This window comes from Lutjanus erythropterus, chromosome 9, assembly GCF_056507025.1.
Source record: "Lutjanus erythropterus isolate fLutEry1 chromosome 9, fLutEry1.hap2, whole genome shotgun sequence".
In the NCBI taxonomy this organism is placed as follows: Eukaryota; Metazoa; Chordata; class Actinopteri; order Lutjaniformes; family Lutjanidae; genus Lutjanus; species Lutjanus erythropterus.
Window position 1 is genome coordinate 7,845,469 of NC_139325.1, and position 12,784 is coordinate 7,858,252.

Sequence of the window (12,784 nt, forward strand, 5' to 3'; positions counted from 1 at the left end):
CAACAGTGTGAAATAGATCAGACTTTGATACACTAACTTTCAGTAGATGCATTCATTGTTTAATGGTCAGAACATGAGATTTGTTCATGATTTTTAAAAAAAGAATACGTCCAGCCTTATCACACAGGACACTCAGTAACAGAATGATGTGTGAGTGTGTCTTTAACAATCAGTGGGTAACACGTTTGTACACAAGTGTAACATAAAATGATTATGAACTTCTACAAAGTGTTTCCTTTCAGAGAGTCAAAAGAACAATCTTGCCTGATATGATGTTCTATGTAACGTGCTGTATATTTGTATGTTCTGGCATGTATTCTGAGGCTGTGTGCACCCGGCAGACAGGATGGCGCCGTGTGTGTTTCAGGGTTCCCACGCCTGTTTTTTTACCGGTCAGTTTCAAAAAAGGTTTCAGCTGCTCTTTAATAACTTCACTTCAACCCAACTGCTCTTCTGCTGTAATATAAAGCAAAAGGTTTACATTCTCAACCACTGACATGCAGAATGAGTTCTGAGATTCACAAAGAGAGAGTGGCCAAACTTCCATCTCAGCCTGCTTCTTTTTGTCACGTTTCCAAACTACAGATTCTACTCCACACGTTTGTTAAAATGAGAATTATTTTTCTAAAACTTTTCTGGTCCTGGTCCATAACTGCAGGACTGTTAGGACTGTGGGAACCCTGTCGATCTGCCCGGACACAATCACAGCCCTCACCAGCTTCAACTCTGCCATCACAGAACACACATGCTAGTGCTACATAACAATAGATGTCACACACACACACGCACACACACACACACTTGATTCAGTCACAGATGTGGTGTTCTAGTTTCTGCTTCTGTGATTCTCTTTAGTTTGTTTTTCTGCAGTATTTCAGGCTTCTCTTCTCTTATCTTCTTTTCTCTTCTCTTCTTGCTGTAAGAAGCCAAAGTAGGAGCTTTTGTTTGCTTGCAGGCAGTTTCTGCCACAAACCATTTGACATTTTAAATGTGTTATTACAAAAAGTGATTGTACTGTTCTGTATTGTTCTGTAGGAGAAGTGTTATGTATGCATATTTTAAATAAAGCATTCAGGGTTTTAAAATGGAATGTACTTTGAAATGTCCTTCACTTGGTTTGACTTTTTACACTAGGAATTGTGTAATCTGGATACAAAAAATCCAGATTTCAGTTACAGATAAAAAAAGAAGACATGATCAGATTACAGATACACATTTAGTAAAAATGGGGATTATTAGTAGACCCATTTTTTTGGGGCACATTCTAATCATTTTCAAAACTGCTGCCAGACAAAACTGACATGATTTCTTGAGTTTGGATAAATCATACTGTATAAAATCAGACCATATATAGAAACAGACACTGTTGCATATATCAAATTCGATAATAAGTAATGCAACATTGTTTCAGAATTGTCTGACAGGAAGACCGTCCTTCAACACATGAGGAAACGTACCCTGAACCTTCACATTACAAAAAGGATCACAGAAATCACTGAAATGAATTTGCAGATAATCTGGGTTGCGTGGTGCATCATGGATGCTGGACCACATACCTTTCAAATCAGCAGTCTTGGTTTAAATGTGGACAATACTGTCTTCAGACAGATGTGTGACCAGTTCTGCCACCAGCAGAAACTGAGAGAGTTTAGACACCATACCCTTAGTTTTAGCCTGCTTCACTGTTTTGTATTTTGACTTCAGTAAATATACTCACACTCTTCAATTAAGATTTAAATTATTGACTTATGTGACAAAACATTAATACAAATATTGATACAGTACTGTCATATTTATTTTTTGATATTGAAGGTTAATTTGAAGATTTTTCAGTGTGAAGAACGTGGGTCTTTTCTTATTGACTGTCTCCCAATGGACATGGAGCCACATTCTTCAAACATGGTTTAATTAATCCAGACTAACATAATCCTAGTAATTCTCTGCTATTTTGGTACTTTGAACACTTTTGGACCATTTGTTTGTTAAAGGGGAAATTCACCACTTTTCATGCGACTATCCAGTCAGTGCTGATGGTAAATGTAGTCAGCTGAAGAAATAAATTCCACAGTCTGTGTCCAGGTCGAGCTCATTAGAAGTCCAGTCCTCATCTCATCCCTTCACCACCACCACCAGTGTCTCAACTCCATCAGGGGTTTCTTTACTAATCTTTATCTTGATGTCACAATGGAGTCTAACCGCCAAAGACTTTTCACTCTAAATCGTGCATATGTCAATAAATATACTTGTACATTCAAAAGGAGTCACTCCTGATTGAACTGCTTGCAGTCATGTCAGCAGTGCCTACATGTACCAGGATGCACTGCATGCAAGCTTCTGACATCCATGCCCATATTACCACGAATCACCGCTGTTGAGGAGAGGAGGACACTAGAAAACAAAATTAGAAGTCTGTTTTTCTGCCTTAACGCCAACATCACCGTGACGTCACTGGATGCAGGAAGAACAGATTTTGGCACCCATCTATGGAGCATCAGTGATATCAGGAGGTGAGGTGCCTGCACAGAGACGACACCCACCCAGCCACAGCCTGTCCATCAGGCAGGAGATACAGAAACATGAAGAAAATATGTTGTTTTAAGGAGTTATCACATTTTTTTTTAACTATAATGTGTTTTTCTTTATAGATCATTAGAAGCTAATATACTTTATTTTTTTTAGCATTTCACTTATACAGTATACAGCTATAGTTGTCAGTGGAACAATGGTGAGAATAAACTGATAAGGATGTAAGAGATACAGCAAAAGAGAAAGGCTCTTCTAAAAAAACGATGAAATATTTGTCATTTGTGATTACTTCCAGTGTGTAGCATACTGTGTAAATTTTATACATTTTGAGGCAAATAAAGACAAACAACATGTCTTTCATTTTTATTTAGGAAACACCACAATTCCCTCCAAAAACAAAAGTGAACACTGCAGAAGACAGGTTGTTGTGAATCAGACATGAACTTGTTCACTGAAGAGAGAAAATGGCTCCGGAGTTCCCGCACATGTGGCTCACACAGAAGGCCTTTCAGAAAACACAGCAGGTATGGATGTACTGTACAGTCATGACTGCTCCAGGAGGAGTGTATACACACACACGCACACAAACACACACACACACACACACAGAAATCCATCATCCTGGTAAAAAGCTGAGACACCTGCTGATCTGGGGAACTTTCAAACAGGGAATGTCAGACTTGAACAAACAGTGAGTGTTCAATGAAAATATTCAGTAAACAACAACATCAGTGCAACACAACTCAGATCCAACTGTTTGGATTCGAACTGCCACTCATACAGCAAACACACACCAGCCATGACACACACACACACACACACACACTATCAGTTCGGTTCACACTGAACAGAACTTTTATGGCAAAACACTCGACCCCCCCCCCAGTTTAACACTTAGTCCTGAAACAATTTAGGTTTAATTAGTGGACATTTCAATGTCAAAATGTTCATTTAAGATGTCTGTAAAACTATTTTAACATGTTCAAACGTGTGCACATGAAGAAAACTTATTTAATCATCTTTAATTTTATTTTAGATAACAATCAATTCAATGGTGATTTAATGTAACTGATCTATAATTGAATTTCCACATGCTGAAAAAGGATTGTGACCAGTGGAAATGTAATATTAATTTTGGATATGTCAGCCATCTATGAAGATATTTTGACTGGTGGTGTTGTATAATTGAAAATTAAATTCTGTTTAGTTACAAAAGGAACTGTACAATCTCAAATAATAATTGTTACTGGTACTAATATCATTTTCACCAGTTACAAATGCATCTCAGATATCTTAAATGCCATTCTAGATATGTGAACTGATATTCCAACTAGTTAGAATTCCAAGCCATTAAAAAATAGAGCAGCGAAAAATTTATCGAATAATCGATTTATAAAATCAACTGTAGGCTATTCTGCTAATCAATTAATTGGTTTGAGTATTTTTTTTGTGGGGGGGGGGGGTAAGAGCTGAACTGTTGATCTCAGTAATTAACATGTTGACTCATAAAAAATTAATTATAGATAATTAATTAGAATCACTACAAATCAAAACATTACAGATATATTGGCTTGGAATCCTAACGAGTCAAAACACAATTGTTGATATCTGATTAAATGTTCACAAGGCTTGTCATGTGACCACCTCCAGCTCTGTGCTCCTCCAGCACAACACATGACACAGTGACACAGAACTGAAGTGTGCGCTTCACTGTGATTAGTTCACTCTGACGTGCCGCATCAATGCAAACGACCAATCACACCATCCCATTTAGTGATCTGTGTAATGAATACACACACAGACAGACTTATATTGAGGCAAATATGACTGTATATTATTGAACATATGTGTGTGTGGTTGGTGATTAGTAATGGAGTGTGACGCTGGAGGTCTGGCAGGTCTTGTATGCATCAGAAGTGTCAGAACAGGATTACTAATCAGTGTGTGTTGTCACAATAACAGAGTTTTATGTTACACTTCAGTACCATCACCAGCTTCTGACTCCAACATTTCATGATGAAAACTATTGATCCTTTACTTTGATGTTAGAGAAACTTTAAATCAGTTTTGTTACATGTGAGGTCAGAGAAATGAAGGAGCAACAACAGCGCTGGACTGGAGAGGCAGCGAGGCCCCGACAGCCAGCAGACCACAGGACACAGACTCTCAGAGTGCACAGAGATCAGTGACAGACTGACTGACTCTTCACCTTGACCACTTGTGGCCGTTCCATCATGGAGACAGAGGACAATAAAAATAGTTAGTGAGGATGTTCAGCTGGACAGAGACTTCATAAACCTGCATGTGCAGATATACAGCCAATACACCTGACAGCAGGTAATAATACATCATTAAATGAATGATAGACTTTATATGTAAGTTTATAATTAGATTATAATTTGAAATGTAGTCAAACAGGATAATGTCAATATAATTCTGAAGGGTAATTTATCTTTCAAACTTGAATACTTCTTTGGATGTCAATTACCATGGCAACAGCAGAAGCTTTGAGGCATTTGGATCAGCCCTATGCCAGACAGGTGGTGTAAATGTGTCTCTGGAAAGCCTACTGACTGGATAATAATAATATTTCTTAATATTTATATTTAACTATAATATTACAGCCACTAGAAGCTGTGTCACTGTTGTTGATGTTGAAATGGCTCACTGTTAGAGACAGGCTGAAAACAAGTGACTAAACAAGTGCCCGTCACAATAAAGAGATGGTGGTTATTGTCATGATGCCACTGAAGTGTTTCAGGGTTAAATATTAACCTCAGGACTGTACCAACATCAAAACTCTGGGGTTGTGACAACACAAATATGAGCGTGAAGCTCAGTAAGAACTTCTCTCTGCTGTTCTCAGAGATCTGATGCATACAGTACAGGAGCAGGATGTGTGGGGGAGGTCTGGAGTTTGGCAGCAGGGGTCAGAGAGCTCGCTGGGTGCTTCAGTCGTTGATCAGAGCCAGGATCATGCTGCAGAAACAGGGGAAGGAAAGACGTATTAAAGAAGGACTGACTGTGTACAAAAAGACACCTCTGTCCTCTAACTGTGTTCACCTCACCTGTACAAATAAATGAAGAAGCAGAGCAGGTGGTAACCCAGTTTAATCATGGCCTCCTTCATGTGGGACTTGAGCTGACCTCGGTTGTGGATCTCAGTGGGGTCAAAGACACCCATGTTCCCCATCGGAACCTTCACGTACCTGCAGGGACGACATGAGAGCAATGGCCAGTCAGACATGAACTGTGTGTAGAGGTGTGTGATCTGGACACAACCTTCAGTGTGTTTCATTTTAAACAGCAGTATTAATATTTCCTGATCATTCAATAGAGAGAGCAGATTGGAATGTTCTGGCTGATCCAGTAAATGATCTTACCATCAGAGGTGGAACGTAACCAAGTACAAGTACTTTTATAGTTTACTAGTTACCGTACTTAAACAGATTTTTCACGTCTGTACTTTTACTGAGTATTTATTTTCAAACAACTTTTTACTTTTACTCCCAAAGTTTCACCACAAACTATTTTACTTACAGGCTCAGGCTTACTTTTGAGATTCATTGAGACAAAAGACGTCAAAGACAAAAGATGTAACAAGACGAAAAAACAACGTAAAAGACATAACGAGACCATAAAGATGTAACAAGACGAAAAAACAATGAAAAAAAAATAACAAGACCATAAAGAGGTAATAAGATAAAAAATCATGAGAAAGATGAGACAAGAAGATGTAATAAGATAAAAAAGACGCAACAAAACAAAAAACAACACAAAAGACATAAAAAGAACAATAAAGACACAACCAGACAAAAAACAATGTAAAAAAAAAAAAATAAATAAGATAAAAAAAAAAACAATGTAAAAGACATAACAAGACAAACAGATGTAACGAGACAAAAAAGAGGTAAAAGATGTAACAAAACGATGTACAATACACAAGACAAAAGAGACGTACCACAACAAAAAAGATGTAATGAGATGAAAAAAGCCCTAACAAGACAAAAAAAAGGGAAATGAGATGAAAACAATGACAAGAAAACAAGGTTAAGAATGTAACAAGACAAAAAAGACATACAAGACTTTTTACTTTTACGCTTCAAGTACATTTCAGAGACTGTACATTTTCACTTTTACTTGAGTAAAGAAGTTGAATCAGTACTTGTACTTTTACCAGAGGATTCTTTACACAAGTATCTGTACTTCTTCTTGAGTAAGGAATGTGTGGACTTTTGCCTCCTCTGGTCACCATAAGGACATTCTGTTGATAGATTTACACCCTTACACTCAGTGGTCTAATTCAGCAGACATATTAAAGGAATAATGATTGTGGTATAAACATTATAGCTTAATTTCTATCCTCACACAGTATTTATTGTCATATTACCCACTGTTCTCTCACAGTCAGCAGTACGAGCAGAACATACCTATAAATGTTCCAGGCTGCTACAGGCAGGTTGAGGAGGAAGATGAACCAGTGCATGGAGACCAACATCAGCATGGTGGAGAGACACTGGCCAACCATCTCTGGAATGACCCACTGCAAACACAACATGTCAAACACACATGAATCACACATCAGAACCACACATCACACATCAGAATAGTGATATACTTGTCTATAAAAAACAGATGAGAAATTCAGTTTTAGCATTCAGATATCCATCACTGAAATATGCATTCAAAGTAGAAGAGGTCACTCAGCAGAGTGCAGATCCCTGCCTGTAAACAGGTGGTGAAGCACCTACTGCAATGACACCACAACTTCCAGATGTAACCAGCAAAGATTTGCAAAGTTCCACCGACACTGACATGACCCCACATACGTTGTCTCTAGCTCAAACAAGATCTCAAACTGAAGCAGTTGTTGATCACTTCCGGCTCCTAGTGGCCGGTTTAGAAGACGAGAAGTCAGCTGTCAATGATCGTATAAAACAGAGCAGTCAAAAAATAGAATTACTGCCTCACAGTTGTTTGTCTCCACCAACTAGTCAAGCTACAGTTTACATCCATGTCTGTCCACACTCATATGTCTGCAGTGAAGACTGTGAAGGAATTTAATACGGACCTTACCACTTTATTGACCTGACCAGCACACAATCATGAATGTAAACAAAAACATAAGGCTGAGGCTCAGTAGTGTTCAAGATCAGCCAATGATCAGGTGATTACATCATCTTACGCCTGGCAGGAATAACAAGTAACAAGGCACCACAAATAAAAGGGATCATAAATAAAATGAAATAAAAAGAATGTAATGTAAATATGTTTTGACAGTAATAATACAGACTTACTTTGTTCAGCTTAGAGCAGCAGGCTCGAGCATTGATGTAGTCACATTCTAGATCAGACAGAGTGATGATCTGAGCTGCAAGTCAAGGAGACACAAACAGCAGACAGCCTGACAAATGCTGAATAATCAGCAGGACTTTAGGAGACTTGGATTGTGCCAGACAATCAGGATGGAGGCATTTTATGTTTTTATTTTCCGTTTTCCTGTGAACCTCCAGCAGTGTTTTGTAGACTGACAAAATAAACACGACCCTTAATCGGCACAAGAGAGTAACTAGATAATGGGTGAATTTTCATTTTTGGGTGAACTATCCCTTTAAAATGATACCAATACCATAGAGTACCCTATTCAATGCTTTTTTTTTTTTTAGACGGTGCAGCTGTCTACCCTAAAGTTTTCTTCATTCCAAAAATAATGCTTACACATTGTATGCATTTATTTATCTATATATGGATATATAGCCTTACTTTAAAATGTTTTGGTGGCAAAATCATACAACTAGTTTTTTTTTCTAGATCTGGGTATAAAAAGGACTGAAGACAGGTATCATTTAACTGGAGAGGTTTTGATACTACTTGGTACTGGGTAATTTCGATGGATATATTAAAAGGTATCAGCTACCAATACCCAGCCACATATCTCATTATATCTCATCTCTGAGATTTGGTTTGGCAATTTGAATATTGCACTTGTCCATACTGCAATTTTGATAATATTGTGATTAATTGTGCAGCCCCAGTCATACGTAATGTTGAAAATTAAAGATACAATTGTATACACACCAGTGGTGGAAGAAGTATTCATTTACTTGAGAAAAAGCTGACATACCTCACTGGTGAAATACTCCATTAGATGTAAAAGTCAAAGTGCTTTCAAAGTGTTATTGTAAGAATTAGCAACTAATTGAACTGTCGAAGTAAAAGTACTAATGTGGCAGAATGGCTTCATTATTCATAAGATATGAATATGAAATCGGGACTTCAAACTTTAACAATAACACATTGTATTTTACAAACAGTCTAACAAGTCCATGCATCAAAGTAAAATAAAGTTAATTAAAATCTTGCTCTAAAACGTATTTAACCTTCAAATGTTACACAGTGGTGGAAAGAGTAGTGAAAATCTGTACTCAAGTTAAAGTACTGTACTAAAATATCACTCAATTACAAGTAAAAGTACTGCTGTTAGAAAAATATGCAACTAGTACAAACTATTTGTCTCAAAAACTACTCAGAGTACTAGTTACTTTTTAACTTTTGATGTTTAATGCATTATCAGTCTAAATTACTAATAATATTTCAGTGTTCATAGTCTCCTCTCCAAACAATCAATCAATTTATCATTAATAATTTATAAGAAACTATTGTGACCATTGATTAAATCTTAGTGCTGCAACTAATTATCATCAACATCTATTAATCTGTCATTTATTTCTTGATTAATCAATTACTCATCGATTCTTGGTTTGATCAGTAAAATGTAAAAAAACAAGGGGGAGTAAAGAACCCAAAGAATATTCACATTTAAGAAGCTGAAATCAGAGAATATGGACACTATTAAAAAATGACTGAAAACAGTTAATCAATTACCAAAATAGTTGCAGATTAATTTAATAATCAATTATTTGTTGCAGCTCTACTAAATATCAATGAATACATTTTGAATTGGTTAAACTCTTAACTGTGCTCAATCAATTAATGATTAACATCCTTACTCCAAACTTGTGCTGCTGCAGCATTTTGTTTTGTATCTCTCAGTACCCCAAAAATAACTTAATTACAGTAATTTGAGTATTTGTAATTAGTTACTTTCGCCCCTGCTGTTAAATAAAAGTATTGAATTAAAGAGTAGTCTACAATATTTCCCTCTGAAAGTGGAGTAAAATATAGAATAATAATAGAATCAAACAAGTATCTCAATTGTACTTAAGTACTCCATTTGAGTAAATGTATTTAGTAACTTTCCCACCACTGAAACTCACAAGCCAACATTGAACAGACACATATTCGGTCGCAGCAGTGACAGAAAGGTTCCCAGTAAACAGCAGCAGAGGCAGTTAGTCAGCAGCTAAAGAGAACAGGGTTTTACTGTTGACTCAAAATGTTCCCGCTCACTTCCTGTTTAGTTTTTATGACCACACGTCGTCATGTCGTTACTCTGCGTTTAAAACAAGGTCCACCAGAGATAAGTTCACGTTAGCATGTCACTGTCACTGAAAGAAGGCGGCTAACCGGTTAGCTGCTTAGCCTAAATGTAACATGCTAGGTAATGTAAAGAGTGGAACTCCTCCGAGCTCCGGTCCAGCAGGCCGCTGGGCTGAACAAATCTGCTGCCTTCAGACAACCCACAGTTCAAAGGATACAAAGTAAACCGAGAGGAAAATCAGTGCACAGCAGTCCACCAGAGACAGGATGAACACTGCCGCCTCCATCTTTCTTCTTCCGTCACTCACTCACTTTCACTTCCGCATAGAACTCGAGTCTGACGCTGCAGGCTCCGGTATCTAGCTGCAGTGACGCCGCCTGGCGGCCTGGAGTGGAGCTGCTGAGAGCACAAACACATGCGGTACATCTTTAAAGGGATAGTTCACCCAAAAATGAAAATTCAGTCATTATCTATTCGCCCTTATGCCAACTGAAGGGGGGTAACAGTGTTGCTGAATAATTTTTGTAATGGAAACACAACCAAAAAAAAAAAACCCATAAAATGCCTCCATACTGCTCGTCTGGTGTAATCCAAGTCTCCTAAAACCTGGACATGCTGTTCGCACACCGTCACACCACATTTACCCAGTTCAGACAGTGTGCACTTGCACATGAACGTGGCTCCAAGCGGAGGTTCTACAGTGAAGATTCAGGTTCAAAAACATGGTGTAAATTATGTCTTTCAAGTCAACTCGGCATGTTGGGTCTTTAGGAGACTTGGATTACACCAGACAAGCAGTATGGATGCATTTAAGTTTTTATTCTGTTGTTTTCTTTTTTATCTCAGAAAACTGGTCACCACTCACTTGGTGGTCAATTCAATTGTTTGGGAGATTCTGCAACGCCTGTCTTCCTGTGTTTGTGAACTAAAAAACTTTTCATTTTTGGGTGAACTATCCCTTTAAACATCAATAGTTTATAGTTATTAATACTCAGTTTTTGTGAGAATACTTTATACTTTTACTTATTTTTCTAACACCAGTGTTTTTACTTGTAATTGAGTAATATTTTAGTAATGTAACAGTACTTGTGTTGTTACATTACTACAGATTTTCAGTTGTCTTTCCACAGCTGTGAAAAACAACAGCTCCATCATTACAACTCTACTTTACTGACACCACCTTGTTGCTGGCTACAAATTTTCACTCTCCTCCCCTAAAAAAGGGTCTGCCTACCAGCCAGTTGAGAAGAATCTGTCATACCAGGTAGGACTAGCCAAGGCGCTCATTTTGACTCCAAATATATGTAATCTAAATATGACACAAAAGGCAAAGAAAGTGTTATCATTTTTACCTATTTAAGCCACAGGACAACTCTGAAATTGCCACTGTTATATCATTACTTTTTGCACAGTTGGCGATGTATCTGGGTTGCTTAGGAACTATCATTGTCTCTCTCAATAAAATTTCACAAGTGCCAACTACTCACTGAATTTTTGTGTTAAAGCTCCCACATTTTGAAATAAAGTACCATTAATTATTACCAATAGCCTATGGTTATTTATTGTGATGTTTCCAGGTGGAAATGAGTTATTAGTCATGTTAAAATAATATGTTTTATAAAGTTATAAAATGCATTTAACTGTCGCTGAGTAATTCTAGATGAATCTAAAGTTGGAATCTGATCACTGATACTGCTGTGAATATATGCAGTTATTACAGTTTAACACACATTATGGATGTATATTGATAAATTTATAAATACATTTTACAACATTTACATTTTGGTGTTATTTCATGTTTAAAGAGATAAATGGATAGAATAAATGCTTTAATCTCTTAGTGTGGTATTTATCATGATTATGTTTGTTCTAGTAGTTATGGCTTAGTGTGAAAGCACTGGATATGAAAAACAGATTTATCCATCAGCATGGTTTAATAAAGCATATGAGTTGTCTCTTGAAAAGACATGCTCTGACTTACTAAAAAAGTTTAAAAACACATAGAAATTCTCTGTATATAATCTGACCCTGAATTTTCTGGCATGTTTGAAGATCCATTTCTGTTTATAAAGAAAAGGGGAAGAAATACAGTGGATCATTTGGTCTGCACTAACTTTGATTAGAAGAGGATATCCAGTCAAGTTACCCACACGTTTGCACCCTCTCCCCGACAGTCAGTCTGAATGTGACTGTTGTGCACAGTGCAATAACACCACGAAAACTGTTCCTCCCATCCCCACACAGCCAAATATTTCCCATCAACAGTGTGATGACCTGTGCATCCACACAGGGGTTTTATATGATGTGGTGTCCCTGTGGGCTCACATGTGCTGAAAAAACCACCAGGAAACATAAAGAAAGGATCAGTGAGCAGCGAGCAGGATTATGAACCGCATGTCTGGGCTTTAGGAGAGTTGGATTACACCAGATGAGCAGTACGGAGGCATTTTATGTTTTATTTTTGTGTGTTTGTTTTGGAAACTGTTCACTATTCATTCAAAATGTCACCATTCATGTTTCTGCAACACTGTTTTCCTGTGAAACTCCGGCAGTGTTTTCACTTTTTGATTAATACTCCCTTTAATATGTTATTTAATATCAAAACCTTTTAATTGCACACCAACAGTTTAGTATCACAAATGACCTCATAACAATGTAGTGATATTCAGGACACTGTTCGTGTGTTAAAGTGACTGACAGCCTTGCATTCTTGCCAGGCTTGTTTACACCTGCTGAAAGTTGAGGTGTTTCATAATCATATTTTCATGGAGCTGAATGAGGGGAGAAAAATGCTTACAAACAACAATAAACATGATG

At 37.3% G+C, this 12,784-nt stretch overlaps 1 protein-coding gene across 1 annotated transcript; it reads right to left on the bottom strand.

The window, feature by feature from the left end:
• Positions 1-3,533: 3,533 nt before the first annotated feature.
• Positions 3,534-10,284, bottom strand: cnih4 (cornichon family member 4). The gene is made up of 5 exons (XM_084726008.1): positions 10,185-10,284; positions 7,824-7,892; positions 6,957-7,069; positions 5,595-5,735; positions 3,534-5,505 (listed from the first exon to the last, which is right to left on the bottom strand). Exons 1-5 carry the CDS (start codon positions 10,251-10,253, stop codon positions 5,478-5,480), a joined length of 420 nt encoding a protein of 139 aa, XP_084582134.1. The 5' UTR covers positions 10,254-10,284; the 3' UTR covers positions 3,534-5,477.
• Between the last annotated feature and the right edge of the window lie 2,500 nt (positions 10,285-12,784).